Here is a 20,982-nt window from a genome sequence, read left to right on the forward strand (position 1 = left end):
GGGTTGACCGACTTGTAAGTCGATGACCTATTTCAGCCGTTGGATGTTGGAAACAAAGATCCAATGTCTGAGGTGCCATTGTCCCAATGCCTTGAAGTCATCTTAGAAATTTCCTACCATTCTTCCCCTGTCGCTCTGGGAACAAGGAGCTGGCTATTCTGGCAACGCCCTGCTCCGGGCTTCGAAAAACTCAAAAATCAAAATCCATCAAATTTATAAATAATGCAATAATACACGATTTTCTATAAATAATTCGTAATACAATTTCATAAATCATAAAATACACGATAAAAGAAAGGCTTTCGTTGCACACTCTAACATTCTGTTCTAATCGAAACTCCAAAATGATCCATCTGAAAAATTGAAACGGGAATGGGTTGAGTTTGGCAACCCAGTGATACAAGAGCGAGTCCATAAGTAAAGGTCTCTTCGATGGGCAGCAACCGTTGATGATAAAACTGTGCTGCATAAGTCAAGTTTCATACGTACTAGTTAATTTTTTTCTTTATAATTAGACAATATCTATCTTGCCAAATTTTATGAAGGATAAACGAAGAGCGGTCACTTCCTTCGACGGAATATCGGCTAAAACATGGAATTATTGAGGAAGGCCTTTCAAAATGAGGAAATCGAAAACAGATGGGAAGGCACCCATTTCATGATTTCTCGGTCCAAACCGGATGATCTCATCATGGACAATGACCCAAAAGAAACCTCTAAGTAATAGATATCAAAGGATTCATTGAATAGTAATTGGCGATTGTTTGTCATCTACCCCTCTTTGGCTCGAATGAAAAAGTCTCCGTCAAAGAATGTCGCTGTTATTCTATTATCAACGTGTCAACATCATTCACAATGCATTTGAACAATTTCTTAGGTTACTGTTTTGCAGATCTCAGCTGCTTCATTCATGCAATACATACAGAAAGTCAGTAAATCAAGAGCTTTCCGCCATCTCGAGGGACGTTATTGCTGCTCTTTATCAACCTTCCCACTATCTACTGTGAATAAGGGGGGGGGGGGGGGAGGAGCCAACCGAGGATTGAAAATTGAGAGAGAGACCAGAGAGGAGGTTCAAAATCGGAAGCGGATTGGTAAGTGCATATTGTCAAGCTCTTCAAGGCTTATCTGCAGTTCTTTAGATTCAAGGAATCCTTGAGGTGAGTAATCCATCCCAAACTAGTGTTCCTGTAATGTATGTTTACATTCTTTAAACTTACATTTTCATGGCCATTTCGGTATCTTGAGTCCCACGTGTCGTTTCATATGATGTGTCTACAGAGAAACTGGATGGCTCTTCATCCAATTTCCAGGACCCTATCATTAACTGTACAAGCTTTTTTGCTACTCTTAAATCTCAATTGGGGGTGTTGAGGAACAGGAAAAGAGAACCTTTGAACTAGAAAGGTTAAGGTTCTTCATCTATTTCAAAGATTTTCCTTGTGTTTTTGCAGTGCCGGAGGTGTTCTTTCTGAGCAAACAGAGGAAGCATGGGCAAATTACTAGCCATAGAATTTGTATCATTGATGGTTTTGTTACTGGGGCATCTGAGTGGTAGTATGCAATCAGCACCCTTACCAAATCCCGACTGCAAGCGCAAATGTGGGAATGTAACGATTTACTTCCCGTTTGGAATGGAAAGTGATGGTTGTTTCTTAAATGAGTGGTATGAGATTGACTGCCGACAGAATGGCACCAGTCCATGGCTGAAGAAGATTGATTTGGAGTTGCGCGACATCACACTGCCATATATTATTTATCGTGAAATCCAGAATATCAGTCTCGGCGGCACTGTTGATGTGATTCTTCCTATCGTATATTCAAAAAATTGTACTGGTAGCAAGAGTACCAGTGGGGGGGGGGCCAAGCTTGGTGGGAAGCCCCTTTCTCTACTCAAATGAAAATGAGTTCGTCGCAATCGGTTGTAACCACCTCACAATGATCAACAACACTGGATCTAGAATTGTTGGTTGCAGAACCAAATGCCCAGGAGGCAACATCAGCAAGTTTAGTGATTGTACCGGTAGTAATGGTTGCTGCAGCTCGAGCATCTACTCTCAAATGGTTCTTCAGGAATTTAGTGTGAGTTTTGACGAAGATGGATTATCAACTGGGAGAGACCAGGCATGTAATTATGCATTCCTTGCTAAGGATTCATTGACGAAAGAGACGGACATTTACGGGCTGCTTAGTGGAGGCTACATGCAGGGGTTGCTGGACTGGGGAGTTGCCGACAATGGGGGTCTCCAAGTGACATGTGGAGAAAATGATTCACATCCATCTGGGTCCTGCTTCAGAGGCCACAGTGACAAATTAACCGATGGACTACGGATATACTACTGCAGCAAAGGCTATGTCGGTAATCCCTATCTCATAGATGGTTGTCAAGGTAAAAATGCTAATCCAGGAAGTTTACATTCATCCAATTGTGTTGATTCTTTATGAGGAGGTTTATAACATTCCAATCACTCTCTTATCGTGTATGCAGATATCAACGAATGTGAAGATCCGGATCTCAATCATTGCCCTATCGGGTGTGAAAATACTGCTGGAAGCTTTCATTGCAAGCACAGTAGCAACACTATCAAACTCGCTCTGATGATAGGTTTGGTGCTCTCTTTTAAGTAATAGGACCTGCACATACGTTTTGGATATGCTGTCACTGTATGCATAACATGTGAAGAACGAGGTTCAACTGCCATATAACTTTATCAATTCTATTGATAATTTTAAGTCCTTAGAAGCCCAAAGGCCGATAGAAGAGAATGCATCTTGGATAAAGCAGTTGTTAACCCTAGGCTGTCTCTTCTGATCATATGATGCTACTGTCTTTTGTCTTGTGCTCTATGGGTACACAAAATGTTTTCGGCCGCCTCGATGCATTCCCTTCTCCCCTCAGCAGAGATTAAATAAATTTCCTCTTGAAAGTAAAAAGAAACAGTGGAACTCATTCGGCTTGTGCTCATCTATCTTCTGTCTCCCCCAGGTCTTTGTAAGATAAGGATTTTGAAGCCAGCTATCTCGCAACAATCTCCGCTGTTGAATTTCTAAGACAGATGTCTTGTACTTGTAAAATTGCAACCTCACTTGTTTCTCTAGACGGGATGATTTAATTTCAGGCACTCTTGCAGCAAATCAAATTGAATTCTAAATATAAAAGGTCTGCAAATCAATTATTTGTTCTCAATTTTTGTTATCCAGGTATTGGGACCGGGATTGGGATTCTACTTTTACTTCTTCTTGGGTGGTGGTTGCACAAGATCGGAAAGAAGAGAGAAGAAATCAAGCGTAAAGAGAAGTTCTTCAAAAGAAATGGTGGTGTTCTGCTTCAACAGCAATTATCTGCACCTGAAGGCAACGTTGAGAGAAGTAAATTGTTCGATTCCAAGGAGTTAGAGAAAGCTACTGACAACTTTAATGAAGATAGGGTGCTCGGGAAAGGTCATCAAGGAACTGTCTATAAAGGAATGCTGACGGATGGAAGAATTGTCGTGGTCAAGAAGTCTGCTGCAGTAGATGCCGGAAATGTCAAGCAGTTTATCAATGAGGTTCTTGTTCTCTCCCAAATTAATCACAGGAGTGTGGTTAAGCTATTAGGGTGCTGTTTGGAGACTGAAGTCCCACATCTGGTATACGAGTTCATTCCAAACGGAACTTTGTATCAGTATATCCATGAGCCTGATGAGAGATCACCCGTGACATGGGAGGCACGGCTACAAATTGCCACAGAAGTTGCAGGAGCCCTTTCATACTTGCATTCAGGAGCATCTATCCCGATCTATCATCGCGACATCAAGTCTACTAATATACTCTTAGACGAGAATTATCGAGCAAAAGTAGCAGACTTTGGAACTTCGAGATCACTGTCCCTTGACCAAACTCGTCTGACCACATTGGTGCAGGGGACAATTGGGTACTTGGATCCAGAGTACTCCCAATCAAATCAACTTACAGATAAAAGTGATGTCTATAGCTTCGGAGTAGTCCTTGTTGAGCTCTTAACGGGACGAGAGCCTGTGTCCTCATTAAGAGTGCATGACAAGGGAAGTTTGGCTTCATACTTCATCCTTTCAATGGAAGAGGATCATCTGTTGGATATTTTGGATCCTGAAATACTGAAGCAGGACAGTAAAGAGGAGATCATTGTTGCTGCCCACATTGCAAGAAGATGTCTAAATATGAAGGGCAAGAAACGACCCACGGTGAGACAAGTAGCGATGGAGTTGGAGGCCATACAGAGCTCCCGGTCTCCTGTTGATATCCAGCTAACAGGAATATGGTAGGGATGCTCAGGCACTGATCAAGCAGATGAAACTCATGATTTTGCTTCGACGTCGACATTCTCTGGAGTAATATCTGAAGTTAGTTTGATATCAGGTGTAGACACAAAAATACATGCGCAAACATGGTGAAAGTTTACAGATGTCATCATTCTTGTTCTTCTCATATGTATTTGTGGTGAAATAAGTGAAAGACAAATTAAGAGCAATAGTGGATTTTGTTGTGTCAAATTCTAATCTCTCCTTAATAGTTGGAATTTCTTTACCCGGTTCGACATGTATATTCCAGCACCCTGGTGATGATTCCGTTTCAACCAAGGACGTTGAACTCATTGTAGGTCAAATGCATATTGAAGCTTGCTTGATTCAACATCCTCCAATTTGTGAGCGAGCCCAAGTTGGGATTTTCTTTATGGCGGGGACCATTTGGTTGTTTGAACCAACAAAGACAATTACATATGAAATGAAGCGCACGTCTCTACTGCCAAACCAAGTCAAGTCAATCATGATGTGACAGGCCGGCCCACGCAATTATTAATCAAATTCTCTCCACTGTTAGCTCTTAAATGGAGCTGCAGAAAAATATAAGGAATCAGGAAAAGCCTCATCATCCTATATTTGGAGAGTTGTGTATTTTGTGTTTTTGTTCAGTGCGACTCATTTTTGTGTTTTCCTGTAAAAACAGAGGGAGGCATGAGCACAATCATGGGTGTGGAGTTGGTGTTCCTGATACTTTTGCTACTTGAGCATCTGGCAACTGCTACTCTGTCGCCAGCATTAGCACAACCCAATTGCCAGGAAAGTTGTGGGAAGGTAACAATTCCCTTTCCGTTTGGCGTGGGATCTCAGCACTGTTTCCTGGATGGCTGGTACGAGATTGTCTGCCAGCAGAACAAGAACGGCACCGTCCCCAGGTTGAAGAAACTCGATTTGGAAGTGCTGAGCATTTCACTGCCAGATGCAGGAAAAGGCATCATAGGTGTTGGCCACGGTGGTGGACATATTGAAGTCAACCTCCCGATTGTCTATTCAAGTCCGAATTGTAGCCGCAAGAGTGGCGCCACACGAGCACCACCAAACTTGACAGGAAGTCCATTTCTCTACTCTCTGGACAGAAACAGCTTCTTCGCAGTCAACTGTGGCACGGCGCTGATCAACAGTACCGCCTCAGGCTCGGTGCTTCTGGGGTGCAGGTCCAATTGCAAAGGTGGAAGGGACTTGAATGATTACGGCAATTGTTCAGGTCGTGATGGCTGCTGCAACACCACGATAGACTCAGATATTCTTCAGGACTTCAGCGTGGACTTTTTGAAACCCAAAGACAGAGTGACAACCGGGCTGGACGAGAAGTGCAGTTACGGATTCCTGGCCGATAACTCATGGTTTCAGCCCAAATTCATAGATGGCCTGATAACAGAGGGGTACTTTCCGGCAGTGATAGAGTGGGGAATTTTTAGAGATACAAAACTCGCGGTTCTTTTTGACAAGTTATACTGTAGAAATCTTGCCAACGATTTTCAAGGAGATGGTGCACTTTTTATCTGCAGCAAATTCGCGTGGATAAATATTTACCGGGGTATTATCAGATTCAGCTGTTACCTGGGCTATAATGGTAATCCCTATCTCGAAGATGGCTGCCAAGGTAAATGCAAATATCTGATGGCCTCCATCTCCCTCCCCGCATCTTTTTTGGTTAAGACGTTATAAATTCGGTAAAGATACAAACATCTGATGGCCTCCATCTCCCTCCCCACATCCATTTTGGTTAAGACCTTATAAATTCGTAAAGAAATTTCAGTTTGAAGCTCCTCTCTTTCTGGAATCAAACAAGACTTCGGACATATATAACTGACTCTGTTGCTAGCAGAAGACTTTATATTCGATTTCGTACATCTAATATGTTAATGCTTTGTTGTTCTGTCATTTAGATTTATTCCCGAGACGCTTAATTGTGAAGATTAATTATGATGGGCAATTGCATTGATTCTAGAGATGATTATAGCCTATACTTATTACGGCTCTCATCCTTTGTCTCAGACGTTAATGAATGTGAAGATGCGTCTCTCAATACATGCTCAGATATTTGTGTGAATAAACTGGGGGGCTTCGTCTGTAAGCACAGAAAGACCAAATTCATCATGATAGGTATGTCGCATATTCAAACAGAATCTCATAAATGTTACTAGCTCGCTGACTTTTTTTTCCTTTGGTAATTTAGCTTTAATCAGAATCAAAAGAACAATTTATATTGTCTACCGACAGACATCAACGAAACTCCTATGGAAGTCTTTTCCTCCTGAGTCTTCGGGTAGCATTTGTTTCCTTGGCATCGGTCTATTGAAGTCCCCATGGCACTGCTAGATAATAATAGGTTAGAATCTAATTAGTCATTTCAGTCAGCTACCAAATTAAAGGAAATTCCAAAGATCGAAGGCACTCCGGCTGCCAACTAACCCCTCTGCGGATGGTCAGGTTATTACAAAAATGCAACAAGTACATTACATGTGGAACTTGCCACTTATAGAGGATTTCTCTCCAAATAGCATTGCAAGCTCTTTTATGTTGCCTTAATTGCAACATCTAGAATGGCAATAAGCTCACTAGAAACAGCATGAGGATGTTTTCCGAAGTTCATATTCCTCCAAACAAATACACTTCAGAATAGATCAAACGACAGCATCAAGTACAATCATCATATTCATTTACATGCTTGCAAACTATATGCTCCAATTTCACATCTATTTTTTCCGTTTTGGTTACCCAGGTGTCGGGGCTGGTCTTGGGGCTTTACTTGTACTTCTTCTCCCGTGGTGGTTACATAGAACCATTCAGGAAAGAAGAGAGATCAAGCTCAGACAGAAGTTCTTTAAGAGGAATGGTGGACTCATCCTGCAACAGCAATTATCTTCTCCAGAAGTAGATGTTGAGAAAGGCAAACTCTTCAACCTCAAGGAGTTAGGAAAGGCTACTGACAACTTCAATGAGAATCGCATACTCGGAAAGGGTGGTCAAGGAACTGTTTATAAGGGAATGCTCACAGATGGAAGAATTATCGCAGTTAAGAAGTCGGTTGCAGTGGATGAGGCAAAACTTGAAGAATTCGCTAATGAGGTCCTTATTCTCTCACAGATCAATCATAGGAACGTGGTTAGGCTATTGGGGTGCTGTTTGGAGGCTGAAGTCCCCCTTCTCATTTACGAGTTTATTCCTAAAGGGACGCTTCACCATTATCTTCACAAACCGACAGAGGACTTTCTTTTATCATGGGAGGCACGCCTACAAATTGCCACAGAAGTTGCAGGGGCCCTTTCATACTTGCACTCCTCAGCATCCATCCCCATATATCACAGGGACATTAAGTCTAGTAATATACTCCTAGACAACAAGTATCAAGCAAAGGTGGCAGATTTCGGAATTTCAAGATCGGTTCCTCTGGAAAAAACTCACGTGACTACGCTGGTGCGGGGAACTTTTGGGTACTTTGATCCCGAATACTTCCAATCAGGTCAGTTTACAGATAAAAGTGATGTGTATAGTTTTGGTGTGGTTCTTGTGGAGCTCCTAACCAGACAGACACCAGTTTGCTCAACCAGAGCAGAAGAGGGGATGAATTTGGCGATGTACTTCATGATGTCGATGAAAGAGGAACGTCTTTTTGATATTTTGGATCCTCAAGTGTCAGAGCAAGGCGGGAGAAAAGAGATCATGGCTGTTGCTGACGTCGTGAAAAGATGTCTCAATTTAAAGGGAAGGAAACGACCTACAATGAATGAAGTAGCAATGGAATTGGAAGAGATAAGAAAATCCTGGTCATCATCCGCCGCCCACAATGTTCAACAAACTGAAGATCCTACACAATGTTTGGATCGAGGAAAATTGAGAGATAAGGATGGAGAGGAAATTGAGCAAGAGGATTCTCCCTTGATTGTGAGAGCCAATTAAGTCCACTCCCTTTCTCATTTTTGCTGTATTATTGTTCTTGCAATCTGGATTTCCCCCCAATTTTTAATCCTCTTGTTAATACCGTCAATGTCATGGATTTTGTACCGTTAAATCTTGTCTTGCATTATCTTCTTATCCATTTGGCATCATCTCATACTCATATGATAGCTTACCCCTCACCTGCTGGTCAAGTACAGTTTAGCTATCTCCAATCACAGGCTCATCGAATTTGTGTTGCTCATTTATATCTCGAGTTCGGACATTCAAGCTTGCTCGAGCTCAGCTCAGCTCTTTCGAGTCACGTTGAGTCGAGTTAACAACTACACTCGAGCTTGGCTTGGTTCGGTTGTCCTACACTCAGAAGAGAAATGAGAAGGCAATGGACATCCATTGCACGAACAGAATAACTCGGCCACTATGTTATAGGCATATGGCGTCTCCTCTAGCTCTGGCAAAACAGAAGAACCAATAGGAACTCACCATGAAATGAAGGAAAACACATATAAACTCATCGACATCCTAGACTCGGTTTTCAAAATCGTATAAATTCAGAGATTTTGATTATTTTCCATTGGATGGATACTTAAGAGTTCCCGTCAATGCTAATGCATCCAAAAGGACTAGATAAACCACAGGTAACTTAAGCAGCCGACACAATCTTAAGCATTACACAGTATCCACAACTGTCCAACAGGCCCTTCATTAATCAGCTCTCTCAGTTACATTTTCAACAAGTTTCTCCAAAAAGCGTTGGCCATTCAGAGTAGAAACCATAAGCATACAAGCGATCTACATACAAACTATGGTAGAAAGCATGCTCAAGCGAGACTGAATGAGCTCGCGGCGCTCTCCACGAACCTCCTTGCTCCCTTGAACCATCTCTTGTCTCCTGCTTGAGCCTTGCAGATGTATAGCTTCCCATTGTCAACGGTGGCTGTGATAAGCTGGTGCTTGCCACCTTCATCTCCGTCAGCAGTCCTTGTTAGGACAGACAAGAAGTAGTAATCTTTCCCGCCGACGCTAGATTTGGAGCTCTCCAGGACATTTGCAGTCGCCACAGCACCGGAGTCGAAGCCACCCTGCCCGTTACAAACATATTCATGTTCATCAAGGAACTATTGGAAATTACCGTATCTTTCGCAAATCAATCCATCTGCATTTGCAACTGACCCTTTTCTCCAGTAAACCTTTTCTTCATCCAAGTTATTCAAGCTCAAGAAAGAAGACTAGTTGAAGACTAACAGAACAAAGGACAAATCCGAGGACTCACAAGGGAATTGCATCTCTCCATCATCTGTTATTTTTCTGCCTAATTGGATCACAAAATCACAGTAGCACAGTTTTCACATTACCTCAGCATCAGTATTTCCGAAGTATGCTTGCTTGCCCAGCAAGTAGTCCACCTGCGAAGAGCAAGATCAGATATTCTTTGATCAATCTAAAATTCTGGACAATGGCTAATTTATGACTTCCAAAAAGATGAGAACCACCTTTGATAGGAACTCCTCAGGGGAGCCGTAATCGGTAATTGACTTCTTGTCAGTTGGGGTGACCATGACAGCGATGTTGCTGGTGGAGTCGAAGTTGTCCTCGTATCTGAGCACCTGACCCGGGTACTCAACCTCTTTGCTTGGGTTCCACTTTGATGGGATGTTCAACTTGAACCCATCTCCTTGGTAGGGTAAGAAGTCGGTGTTTGATTTTGGCTTCCCAAACACATTGGCTGCAACAAATATCGAGATTAGCCCTAGGTAAACATCACAGTGGTGATACACATTTAATCCAATACTACAATAACAGAGCAGCAATCAGATCATGAATCCGGATCTTCTCATGCCATTTGGCAACACAAAATCAACTCGTACGCACCCCTTTCTGCTTCACCACCTTGCAATTTAGCCTATCAGAGACCATAATTCGGGTGACTCACTAGCTCTGACAAAGATTCTCATTGATACGACTGATCAAGAAGCAACTTTTTCCCAGTAATGCATGAATTACTTTCCAATAACCAGCTACGAGAAATTCGACCCGACAAAGATTGATCTAACAACAAACTTCAATTCCACTCAAGAATCCAACCAATTGATCATCAATCAGGCCATCAAAAAACGCAGACTTTAGCAAAACCCACTCCACAAGAGAGAGTAGGCTGTACGGACGTACCAGCTTCACCGTAGGCAGCGTCAGCAGGGGAAACCTTGGACGCGACAGCGGCGGTCCCGATGAGGACAGTCAGAGCCAAACGACGGGAAACAACGGCGACATCCTCCTCTCCGGCGGCCTGCCTCTGGGCCCGGCAGACTATCTGGGCGGGCCTGGAGCTCACCGCGTAGCGCTGGGACGAAGTCCTGGCGGGAGTGGTGAGAGCGTGGTGGTGCAAGAAGCAGGAAGTGGAAGCCATTGTTCTCTCTCTCTCTCTCTCTCTCTCTCTCTCTCTCTCTCTATCTCTCTCCCTCCTTCGCCCAACACAAAACACTTCAAAGCTCCCACCTTTCTGCGACTGGGAGCTCATCTAAACTGAGTTCTTTATCCAACGAGTGAAGGGGAATTGTCCGGTTGTGGATATCGGGATGATGCAGGAGATTTCGTTTCCGGGTTGGAGGATAAGGCTGTGGAGGCTGTGATTGGTGACACGTGGCGGGCGTAGGCTTGCGCTGGCATTTGCCACGTCACAGACTGTGTGGGTCCCGTCTGCAGATATTGCCGCTCCACGTGCGACGCGGGACCACGTTTCCCACGTGCTCGGGCCGGCCCCCAGCCGTGCATGGACACGTGCCCAACAACTAGCAAAGGTGAAAGCTTTATCTAATCCGACCAATTACAGATGTCGTAACGACCATCTTACATCGTAATGATCTCAGTAATCTGAACAGCAGCCGTCAAACAGAGAAAGTCGGCCTTGGTTTTCTGTCTAAACCCAGGAAGTTAAGAACTTTTACCGTTGCTACAGGGAACCATGGACTTCATCATCCAATTCTTTTCACGCAACCGCTTCTCTTCCGCCATTGGTAGGAGGAGAACCCAAACCTACCCCTAGCTCTGTTCTGCTCCATACGGCTCATCTGATCGCAAAGCTTCTCGTGAGTTCTCTTTCTCTGTCTGTGTTCTCCCTGCAACTGATTTTTAAGTTCGTTTCCGGAATTTCATTGCTGCTTACTGCTCGAGGTCAAGATATCCTTGTCCTGCCCGTGTTCATGTACCCTGCCTCGCTGTTTTCCTCATCTTGTTTGGGTTGATTCTACATAATTCATGAACTGCTGCATATGCTTTACTGTCGGGTTTCATTTGGTAAATGTCTCCTGATCATGTGTAGCTGGATCTTTGAGTACTTCAGTTCATAAACAAATTGGATTGATTCTGCCCCAATGGTTTTCGGGTTTTGTGTATCCTCCAGTGCGAGATCCTATCTGAAGATAATCTGTGTCTCCGATTAATTTTTACTCTTAAAAATATAAATATGGGAATTGACATGTTGATAAACGCATCGAAATTAGCCTGATGCCTTTTTTTCTGATTAAGTAATCATTGATTGCTTACCGCTCAGAAATTGGATATTTAGTTGTTCCAGCGTTTGCAGATGCCCTAATGACTTGTATCACATCATTTGACTGCCGTTTGCTTCCTTTTTGAACAGAGCAACCATGCCCGAAAATTTGTTGGGCGACATAATGGAAACTCTCAGCGAGAGTGTCCAGAAGCAGGAGGCTGCGTCAGCGATTCAGGAGGAGATATCAAAGTCAGTTAATAGCCAATTCAATAGGCTATTTGGGCGCCAGAAGTCCATCCACCATGTTCTTGGGGGTGGAAAGTGTACGAGTTATTACGTTGTTTCATATTCCTGTAACAAGAGGTAGCTTTGAAAGTTGAAACACATGTCTTCCTGAAATCATGCAGCCGCCGATGTCTTTCTGTGGAGAAACAAGAAAATCTCGGGAAGTGTCTTAGTAGGTGCAACAGTTGTTTGGATTCTCTTCGAATGGCTTAACTATAACTTCTTGAGTATCGTGTGTTTTCTCCTCATTCTGGGCATGCTCGCCCAGTTCCTTTGGGCAAATGCCAGTGGCTTTCTGAACAGGTGAATCAGATAGATGCTCTGTCATCTCTATCAGCTCCATGATTTCAAAAGTGTCCGTGGATATCACACCATAGTTGATCTGTTTTCGTGGCAGCAGGTCATCAAAGGAAGTCCCTCGGCTTGTCCTGCCTGATGAGTTGTTCATCAACATTGGTCATTCAGTTGGTATTGAAGTTAACCGAGCTCTGGCATTTCTTCAGGATGTTGCAGTGGGAGGAAATCTCAAACAGTTTCTTGCGGTACGTATAAATCTAACAAGTGACAAAAATGCAATTTTACAATTTTCTTTCTAAAAATTCTCTCCAATCTTATTAACTTTAAAGTCATAGCCTCGTAAGACTGGCTAAGGAGATATATGCATTCATCTGGGTGCTGCTGTACTAAGTGACATTCTCCTATATTGAGACTATGACAGGTCTCAACTTCTTTGCTCGATATAAGTCTCCTCATCTATGTCAGCAATATTCTAACCATTTTTAAGATAATACAGCAATATCTATTCATCTCGTAATGTCTTGTAGAGGAAGCTTTTGCATGGCCATTAATTCGTCATCCAAAGAAGCAAAATCACTTTATTTTATATCTAAAGTGAGAGCTCCCTTCAAAACTTGCAGGTAGTGGGAAGCTTATTTGCTGCTGCAATCATAGGTAGCTGGTTCAATTTTCTGACAGTTTTGTATATTGGTGAGTATCGGTCAACTGTGCATCTCATCATCAAAATATATGACTTTCATAGAGGTCTTGTTCATCTGTTCAGCGACCTACTATATAAGTCGCTGAATCAGATCAAAAAGGAAACCTTAACTTATCCAAAAAAAAAAAAGAAAAGAAAAGGAAACCTTAATGAATTATATGCTGCTTTCTTAATGAATCTGAGATCATCATTATGCATAAAAAAGGATTGCAAATTGGATCAGTTGAATTTACTCCTGTACTAGCAAGGCCTTCTCTTCCCCCGCTCCTTTATTTAATGCTAATTCTGGAGCTGAAAGTTGTGCTTTCCTGCTGAAGGTTTCATTGCTGCCCATACGCTACCTGTTTTGTACGAGAAGTACGAAGATCAAGTCGATGACTTTGTGTACCAGGTCCTTGGTCAGCTTCAACATCACTACGGGAAGCTCAATGACGGTGTCCTCAGCAGGGTCACAAGAGGACGGTTCAAGGGCAAAAAGCACGAGTAGGGTCATCTCTTTGTTTATTTCTTAAGACAGATCCCCTGAGCTGATGGAACTTGACTCAGCCGTTACCATTGTAATAAAGTACTTCTGACTGCACTGAGTTTAATAAATAAGTTGCTGCTGTATTCTCCAGTGTAGCTATACTGTTCATACAAAAGCTGCTGTTTTGATTTCCTCCCGGCAGAATTACAAATGGAACTTGTTGAGTGAGGTTATACGCTTCATGTGCCTCTTCTTCAGTATGGTCATTAAAAAATGCAGTGGAGCAAACTGGATCAATCTTGCCACGTTTATCCGGTGCAAACTCAAATCTTGACCTTAAAGTAACCGCCGATGATCATCTAGACTCGGTGATTTTTTAGGGGAAGCCAAAGCTGCAGCCAAATAAATACTATTGCACAATCAAAGCATGAATAGCTTATCGGAAAACATGATTTCAAGCAAGACCATTAGAGTCCTCTTTCCAACAACAAAAGAAATCGAGGTAAGGTAGTAACTTGCCCAAAAGACAGAGTTTAGGGGGCTAATTAGGGAAAATCACTTGAATGATACAAAACCTTTTAAGTTTTAACGCGGACGGTACTAAAACTTTTTTTTGTAATAATTTGATACAAAACGTATCAAATTATTTCAATCAAGTCCAATCAGTCAATTTTCGTCGACGCCGTTAAGAATTTCAGACGTGATAAGTCGTATGACATGTGGCTGAAAGCTTTTAGCATGATGTAACAAATGAGTACAAAACTTTATTAAGATGTAACAAATGGGTACAAAACTTTATTAAAATGTAACAAATGGGTACCAAACTTTTATTAAGATGTAACGAAATGGTACAAAACATTTTGCATGATGTAACAAATTGATACAAATTTTTTTGCAATGAACGATCTCCCCTTTTACAAATTTCTGACTCCATGTCATGGTCATATGAAGTTCCCCTACGATTGAATAATGTAGCGGGATCTATGCATATCCAATGATGGGGAGACCCGTATTACAATAATATGGAGTCATATTACCATGAGTGAAATAAAAATATGTGGTAGTATGATTTGCATCATAAATTTTGTTCCTTCTTGGATTTCGAGAGAAGTACATAAGTTCGAAAGGAAATATTAAAAAAGAAAATAAATGGAAATCTTTCATTCCAAACACGTAACGATCTCGTCTTTTGGGAATTTTGCGATTTTCCATGACATGACAAGTTAATCCAATTAACTCCACAATTATGGACAAGATTAGGGGATGTCCCATTCCTTGAAGAGATGGCTCGCAATCGAACTTACTGAATATTGACCCTCACGAGGTAGGCTTTCTTGTTCGCGCTCGAATAAAAAATTGGCCATAAGTTCCACACTCGTGCTAGCTAACAAAAAATGCACTTTGTTGCATGTAAATTAAACTCAGGTGTGAGCTCGCACAATTGAATATAACTCACTCACATACCATATGAAACTGTTACTGGGCCTATATAAGTTTAAGCTCATTCTGAAGCTAAAATCTAGAAAGAAAATATTGATACAAATGGTACAAAACATTTTGGAATGAACGATCTTCCCTTTTATTATTGTGATTAGGCGTAGCTATTTTTTGTTCCGCTATTTTGTATCAATTTATTACATCATGCAAAACGTTTTATGTCATTTCGTCACATCTTAATAAAAATTATGTATCCATTTGTTAAATCTTAATAAAGTTTTGTACCAATTTATTACATCTTAATAAATTTTTTGTACCCATTTGTTACATCATGCTAAAAGCTTTCAGCCACGTGTCATACGACTTGCCACGTCACATGCCACGTTAGAAATTCTTAATGGCATCGACGGAAATTGACGGATTGGACTTGATTGAAATAATTTGATACATTTTGCATCAAATTGTTATAAAAAAAATATTTTGTACTGTCCACGTTATAACGTAAAAGGTTTTGTATCATTCAAGTAATTTTCCCTGCTAATTACCGTTAATTCGAAATCTAGGGACCCGATGCAAGTAACACTAAACTTTGGGGACCATTAGTCCATTTAACCGAAAAGGGGTAAAAGGTCCACGGTGCCCCTGATGACCGGTAACGAACGACCCGACCGAGATTCTGGTCGGATCCATCTCCCAAACGGATAAGATTTTTTCATTTTTGCATAAATAAAATCGCAGAAATATCAACAAGCTTCAGTAGTTCAGGTCCTGCTCCTTCCTCAGAGCTCCGACATTGGCGCCTCTACGAATTAACTCGACACACACTCCGCGCTTGCTGAAGCGGAATCTCTCTCAATGCCGCAAGCCCTCTTTCTCAAGCCGTTCGTTTCGGCTCCTGTAAGCGACTACAGGTTTGTCCTTTCTTTTCTATTGGGGGCGCTTCTTTCCGCCGTTGCAGTCTCTTAAACCTCTCCAGAACCCGGACTGAATTCTGGGTTACAATTTGTTCTTGATGAATATACGATTACATCAGCAAAGTTGGGTTTTTTCGATCATTTAGTGGGGATACTGAGCTGAACTGCGGATATTCTTGTATTGCTTGGCACTTGCGAATTTTTACCCTTGTTGATGGAGTCGTTGGTTAAATGGCTCTTCAATATTTTTTTCCCTCATGGCTAATTCACAAGATTTATTTTGTGCCTGAAATGCGGAGTTCGACAGCTAGTCGTATTCTAATGTTACTATTGGGTTATGCATTCTTGGAACTGGTTATTGAGTTCAGTTGAAGCTGAAAATCGGGTACTTGTTCTTTTCTTCAGTAAATCAGATGTGCATAGACATCTTAGTTATGTCAATGTCAGAGTACGGGGGAGAGGGGTGGTGATTTGTATGGGTATGTTGGCCCCAAGAAAGTTTCTGCAGAAGAGGAAGAAAGTGGAGACTTTCAAAGATGCAGCTGATGAAGCTGATCAAATGAACTGGAGGAGACTGATGAAAGAAATCGAAGAAGCAGGCTCAGCAGTTGCAGTTCTTAGAAGTGAGAGGGCCAAGAACCAGGTGATCCCTCGGGAGACTATCTTGGGCACATTGAAAAGATTCAAGCAACTTAGGAAATGGAATCTTGTCAGCGAGGTATGCAGATTATTCTTCTTAAAGTCAATTTCTATTTTCAAGGCTGTCTATCCTATGTATGGGTTTTTGCTCTAAGTTTTGAACTGACCTTCTTTGATACGTAAATAAAATGGTAAAAGCGTGTCATTATGTTCTATATTATTTTGCATAAGAGCTCTTCCTTATGCTGTCAACGAAAAGCATCAGCAATACACTCTTTCTACCAACAAGTTAACAAGTCTATGGAAGCTCAGCGCTGTTTAATTGTACTTGTAGATTCTTGAATGGCTCAGGATTCAACCATGGTGGGACTTCAGTGAAATGGACTTCCTTATGCTTATAACTGCATATGGGAAGCTGGGGGACTTCAATAAAGCTGAAAAAGTTTTGGGCTTTCTAAACAAAAAAGGATGTGCTCCAAATGTCATCTCCCACACTGCCCTCATGGAAGCATATGGGAGAGGAAGAAGATATAACAATGCTGAAGCCATCTTTCGAAGAATGCAATCTTCAGGCCCTGAACCCTCCGCTCTGACATATCAAATTATACTGAAAACATTCGTTGAGGTGATTATTTTTTAATTGACACTTGTTCGATGCTTTTATATCTTACAACTTCATGATTGTTATCTGGCTCACTGCAGGGAAACAAATTTAAGGAAGCTGAAGAAGTCTTTGAGACACTTTTGGACAAGGACAAGTCCCCCTTGACCCCTGACCAGAAAATGTTTCATATGATGATCTACATGCACAAGAAAGCTGGAAATTATGAAAAGGCCCGAAAGCTGTTTGCTCTGATGTCCGAGAGGCACATTGAGCAATCTACTGTTACGTACAATAGTCTAATGTCGTTTGAGACCAATTACAAGGAGGTCTCAAAGATCTATGAGCAGGTAAATATTATGGAATTGCTTCACTATATGTGGTCCCGTGGGTGTGAAGACTTGCCACAGTAATAGAAGGAAAAAAAAATTATCGATGTTAATTGGTGCAATTTTGAAATTCATTTATTGAATTTTCTCCTTTATTTTTTTTATCTCTAGTCATTTATATGTTTATCAGATTTTGAAGTAAGTCACTAATTTTAGATGCAGAGAGCGGGTCTTCGGCCTGATGTCGTGAGCTATGCCTTACTTATTAAAGCCTATGGAAAGGCCCGGAGGGATGAAGAAGCTCTCGCTGTTTTCGAGGAGATGCTAGATGCTGGTGTTAGGTATGCGAGTTTCCTGTCAGCTTCACTTTCAGTACGTGTTTAGTTCTATCAGAACTTTAGGGCTAGTAAAATGTTATTCTAGTTCAGAGTTAATTCACAATTTGTAGCTTTTTGTTGATTTGGACAAGTTAGTCACCATTTTCTGATAAATATTTATTACGTCGCTGTTACATTTTTAAACACTCCCTGTGAGATTACAATCTTTACTCCTTTCCAGGCCAACTCACAAAGCTTACAACATATTGCTTGATGCATTCGCGATATCTGGAATGGTAGAGCAAGCTCGGACTGTATTCAAGAGCATGAGAAGGGACAGGTGGATTATTTTCTTGCTTGGGTCTGCATTAATAATATCTAATATCTATAAAGGGAGTTGCTGTGGGCACTTTTATCATGTATCCATTTCTTCATGATATGTTCTTTTTATTCAGATCCACTATCGGTATCTTTGCAGTTGACTGATTAGATTGCCTTAACGCTGTGATTATTCCCGATCAGCTGTCCTAACTAGTTTGACTCTGTAGTGTTTGATGCTAAAATTCTGCTTTTGCTGTAATTTTTATGTGGTCAGATGCATGCCGGATCTCTGCTCGTACACGACCATGTTATCAGCTTATGTCAATGCATCAGACATGGAGGGAGCAGAGAAGTTCTTGAGAAGGATGAAGCAAGATGGCTTCAAACCGAACGTGGTCAGTTACGGCTCATTGATCAAAGGTTATGCCAGGGCAAACAATCTTGAAAAGATGATGGAGAAATACGAAGATATGAGGGCGTCTGGCATCAGGGCAAACCAGACTGTCTTAACAACAATCATGGATGCGTATGGTAAAAACCGTGATTTTGACAGTGCTGTGGTATGGTTCAAGGAGATGGAGTCTCTCGGGCTTTGGCCAGACAAAAAGGCTACGAATATACTTCTCTCACTGGCTAAAACAGCCGAAGAGCAGGAGGAAGCTGAGCAACTTGTCGGGCTACAGAGTCGTGGAAACGAGCAAACATTAGATAGGCTTTTGGGGTTCGATGACAATGATGATGATGATGAGGAAGTAGACGATGGAGATGATGTTGATATTGAGCAGAACGATCTGATGTTCTTCAGATCTCCAATGAAACCAATGCAACCTGCATAGTTTTGGTTTTTTTGTTGGCATGGCAATAGAAATTTTGTCCATCTATAGGCATCAGTATATTACTCAACCTTGAAAATCAATTCAAGATACAATACCGTCACCTCTTTGATAACAAACATTTCACCTACATCTGGGAAAGCCAACTCAACTATAACTTATTAAAATTGCAGATAAAAATCACTTGCTATTTGTAATGCTTTGTATTGAGGGTTGGAATACCTGTGGGCTTTATGCTCTTGATAACTACGATTATGCTTCAAATTGTTGAACAGACTAAACTTGATTTTACTGTCGTTTCGAACGTGGTACAAGGTTGAAGGTTGCAAATAAGGAAACATGTCCTACATTTTATCAGATTTATTACATCAAACCGTAATAGAGAGTAAAACATTAGTTTGTATGGCACTTCCGGAGGAGGAGAATAAGTGAGTCCGCCCTTCACCATGTTTCCGAACGACGGGTTAACATGAACGATCACTTCAGAGCTTTTTGATGCTAAAGCATCGCACAACTTTCACTGGTTTCACTTGCTTGTTCAATATCAGCGCTCACGCTCCATACGTCACTGGGCTGTATATATTATCATTCATGGATGGTGGAGGCTTCCCTATACCCTCCAATACCATCGCCACTTCTGTCATTGTGGGTCGGTTCCTACAGTTCAGGTGAAGGCATCCTTTTCACGAGTTCGGCAACGGCTACGTACAATCTCTTCTTGCGTCCATGAACCATTGGACAGCTAATCTTCGATCATTTCTAAGTGACCGGATCATGAAATTTCCTCACCACAAAGTTTGAGTTCAGAGGCACATTTACCGAAAAGAATGATTAGTTAATGACCAAGAATGGAAAACACTCTTGCGGCGAGTCCCTCTGTCCTGCATGAATCACAGTCACACGGCCGTTCAGAAGCTGTTCTACGGTTCAAAAACATAAGAGCATTTAAAACCGTACGCCGTACTGCATGCATAGCCCGGAAAATTAGAAGCCTCTGCTTTACAACGTGCTTGTTGCTGAGATATTTTTATCAGCTGCATTTTTCATGTCACCACTGTTTAAAAATTTATCGAGTGGAAGCTATCATTCAGAATATTACTTTTTCACACATTTTAGTGCTTCATCTCTGTTTCTTTTCCTTCTAATGAGACCTTCAATAAGTTTCTCACCTACTAATTTTTTTTATAGGGCCTGCATTTACTGTTCCCAGCTTTATCTGAAGTGGTGGAATTGTTCGGTCTTCCTTTTCCTTGTTAATTGCCGAGAGTCATTCCATGAACCATTGGACAGAAAAATCTCTAATCGAAATGCAGATGAATTTACCAAAAAAAATTACTAGATGACCAAGAAAGACTCTTAATAAGTTGCATTTACTCGGTTATCATGGTTGTTTGATTCCTGGTTAAAACATATAGCAGCATTTACTTTGGAAGGATCTGAGGAGAAAAGTGATTTAAGCCCATCTACTATACAAACAGGACATCATATGTACTCCTTAGCCTGGAAAACTGAAGTCCGCTAATATCCGAGGCCTGATGGACTTCGAGGACTGCTCTGTTAGATTCACCATATACTGTTGGCACAATTCTTCATCTCCTTGATCGAGCAAAATCACATCTAAAGAATCCTTAACAAATTCCATGGTTATAGATGTACTAATACCTGCAGAGTGCAATGATGCTCTTATACCGGTATCAAACAGGAACATAGTTGACTAGATACTCTAAAAGATAATCGAAGAGAAATAATGAAGCTAGCATAGTTTAATTACAGTTGTAATTAGAGAAATTTGTGTTACATATAGTTTTCAAGACAGACAGACACAAATAGACTGAGACACAAACAAGGCTTCAAGTTCTTCAGAAGGATGAAGCATATTGCTTTAAACCCATCGTCGTGACCTTCGAGTCATTAAAGATTGTGCTGGGACTAGCTTTCGAAACATATATCCGCACCTTTTCAGATATTGATTTGTAGACCTGAAGAGATCAAAAGAACCGTGGGTGTTTTTAGTGAGAGCTGTACACTACTGAACTCATGTCTATCTGAAGACGAGAACTGAATGACGCATGCTATCTCACAAATTGTTGCTGGTGTGATTGTTCAATCCGTTAACGAAATGTCTTCAGTG

At 41.4% G+C, this 20,982-nt stretch overlaps 5 protein-coding genes across 5 annotated transcripts; 4 read left to right on the top strand and 1 right to left on the bottom strand.

Annotated features, from left to right (window-relative positions):
- Nucleotides 1-1,001: 1,001 nt before the first annotated feature.
- LOC116194990 (wall-associated receptor kinase-like 22) lies at nucleotides 1,002-4,511 on the top strand. The gene is made up of 4 exons (XM_031523934.1): nucleotides 1,002-1,160; nucleotides 1,455-2,389; nucleotides 2,489-2,605; nucleotides 3,202-4,511. The coding sequence occupies exons 2-4, from the start codon at nucleotides 1,939-1,941 to the stop codon at nucleotides 4,281-4,283; spliced, it is 1,650 nt and encodes a 549-aa protein (XP_031379794.1). The 5' UTR covers nucleotides 1,002-1,160; nucleotides 1,455-1,938; the 3' UTR covers nucleotides 4,284-4,511.
- A 334-nt stretch (nucleotides 4,512-4,845) lies between these two features.
- Nucleotides 4,846-8,349, top strand: LOC116194989 (wall-associated receptor kinase-like 3). Its single transcript, XM_031523933.1, has 3 exons — nucleotides 4,846-5,922; nucleotides 6,318-6,425; nucleotides 7,045-8,349. The coding sequence occupies exons 1-3, from the start codon at nucleotides 4,974-4,976 to the stop codon at nucleotides 8,220-8,222; spliced, it is 2,235 nt and encodes a 744-aa protein (XP_031379793.1). The 5' UTR covers nucleotides 4,846-4,973; the 3' UTR covers nucleotides 8,223-8,349.
- A 509-nt stretch (nucleotides 8,350-8,858) lies between these two features.
- LOC116194991 (oxygen-evolving enhancer protein 2-1, chloroplastic-like) lies at nucleotides 8,859-10,710 on the bottom strand. The gene is made up of 4 exons (XM_031523935.1): nucleotides 10,389-10,710; nucleotides 9,713-9,945; nucleotides 9,575-9,625; nucleotides 8,859-9,301 (listed from the first exon to the last, which is right to left on the bottom strand). The coding sequence occupies exons 1-4, from the start codon at nucleotides 10,624-10,626 to the stop codon at nucleotides 9,041-9,043; spliced, it is 783 nt and encodes a 260-aa protein (XP_031379795.1). The 5' UTR covers nucleotides 10,627-10,710; the 3' UTR covers nucleotides 8,859-9,040.
- Nucleotides 10,711-11,084: 374 nt separating this feature from the next.
- Nucleotides 11,085-13,619, top strand: LOC116194992 (reticulon-like protein B8). The gene is made up of 6 exons (XM_031523936.1): nucleotides 11,085-11,305; nucleotides 11,860-12,035; nucleotides 12,120-12,300; nucleotides 12,398-12,539; nucleotides 12,915-12,984; nucleotides 13,312-13,619. Exons 2-6 carry the CDS (start codon nucleotides 11,867-11,869, stop codon nucleotides 13,479-13,481), a joined length of 732 nt encoding a protein of 243 aa, XP_031379796.1. The 5' UTR covers nucleotides 11,085-11,305; nucleotides 11,860-11,866; the 3' UTR covers nucleotides 13,482-13,619.
- A 2,019-nt stretch (nucleotides 13,620-15,638) lies between these two features.
- On the top strand, nucleotides 15,639-18,981 carry LOC116197748 (pentatricopeptide repeat-containing protein At3g59040). The gene is made up of 7 exons (XM_031527983.1): nucleotides 15,639-15,808; nucleotides 16,217-16,529; nucleotides 16,785-17,075; nucleotides 17,153-17,401; nucleotides 17,597-17,721; nucleotides 17,939-18,037; nucleotides 18,293-18,981. Exons 1-7 carry the CDS (start codon nucleotides 15,753-15,755, stop codon nucleotides 18,852-18,854), a joined length of 1,695 nt encoding a protein of 564 aa, XP_031383843.1. The 5' UTR covers nucleotides 15,639-15,752; the 3' UTR covers nucleotides 18,855-18,981.
- Nucleotides 18,982-20,982: the final 2,001 nt, after the last annotated feature.

Source organism: Punica granatum, chromosome 2, assembly GCF_007655135.1.
Source record: "Punica granatum isolate Tunisia-2019 chromosome 2, ASM765513v2, whole genome shotgun sequence".
Taxonomy (NCBI): domain Eukaryota; kingdom Viridiplantae; phylum Streptophyta; class Magnoliopsida; order Myrtales; family Lythraceae; genus Punica; species Punica granatum.

Coding starts and splice junctions, on each gene's coding strand:
- LOC116194990 (XM_031523934.1), top strand. CDS start 1,939: ATGATCAACAACACTGGATCTAGAATTGTTGGTTGCAGAACCAAATGC. Junction 2,390..2,488: donor TCTCATAGATGGTTGTCAAG/GTAAAAATGCTA, acceptor TCGTGTATGCAG/ATATCAACGAATGTGAAGAT. Junction 2,606..3,201: donor CAAACTCGCTCTGATGATAG/GTTTGGTGCTCT, acceptor TTTGTTATCCAG/GTATTGGGACCGGGATTGGG.
- LOC116197748 (XM_031527983.1), top strand. CDS start 15,753: ATGCCGCAAGCCCTCTTTCTCAAGCCGTTCGTTTCGGCTCCTGTAAGC. Junction 17,076..17,152: donor TACTGAAAACATTCGTTGAG/GTGATTATTTTT, acceptor GGCTCACTGCAG/GGAAACAAATTTAAGGAAGC. Junction 18,038..18,292: donor AAGAGCATGAGAAGGGACAG/GTGGATTATTTT, acceptor TTATGTGGTCAG/ATGCATGCCGGATCTCTGCT.
- LOC116194989 (XM_031523933.1), top strand. CDS start 4,974: ATGAGCACAATCATGGGTGTGGAGTTGGTGTTCCTGATACTTTTGCTA. Junction 5,923..6,317: donor TCTCGAAGATGGCTGCCAAG/GTAAATGCAAAT, acceptor CCTTTGTCTCAG/ACGTTAATGAATGTGAAGAT. Junction 6,426..7,044: donor GACCAAATTCATCATGATAG/GTATGTCGCATA, acceptor TTGGTTACCCAG/GTGTCGGGGCTGGTCTTGGG.
- LOC116194991 (XM_031523935.1), bottom strand. CDS start 10,626: ATGGCTTCCACTTCCTGCTTCTTGCACCACCACGCTCTCACCACTCCC. Junction 9,626..9,712: donor CTGAGGAGTTCCTATCAAAG/GTGGTTCTCATC, acceptor TGCTCTTCGCAG/GTGGACTACTTGCTGGGCAA. Junction 9,302..9,574: donor TCGGAAATACTGATGCTGAG/GTAATGTGAAAA, acceptor TGTAACGGGCAG/GGTGGCTTCGACTCCGGTGC.
- LOC116194992 (XM_031523936.1), top strand. CDS start 11,867: ATGCCCGAAAATTTGTTGGGCGACATAATGGAAACTCTCAGCGAGAGT. Junction 12,036..12,119: donor TGTTCTTGGGGGTGGAAAGT/GTACGAGTTATT, acceptor GAAATCATGCAG/CCGCCGATGTCTTTCTGTGG. Junction 12,985..13,311: donor TCTGACAGTTTTGTATATTG/GTGAGTATCGGT, acceptor TTCCTGCTGAAG/GTTTCATTGCTGCCCATACG.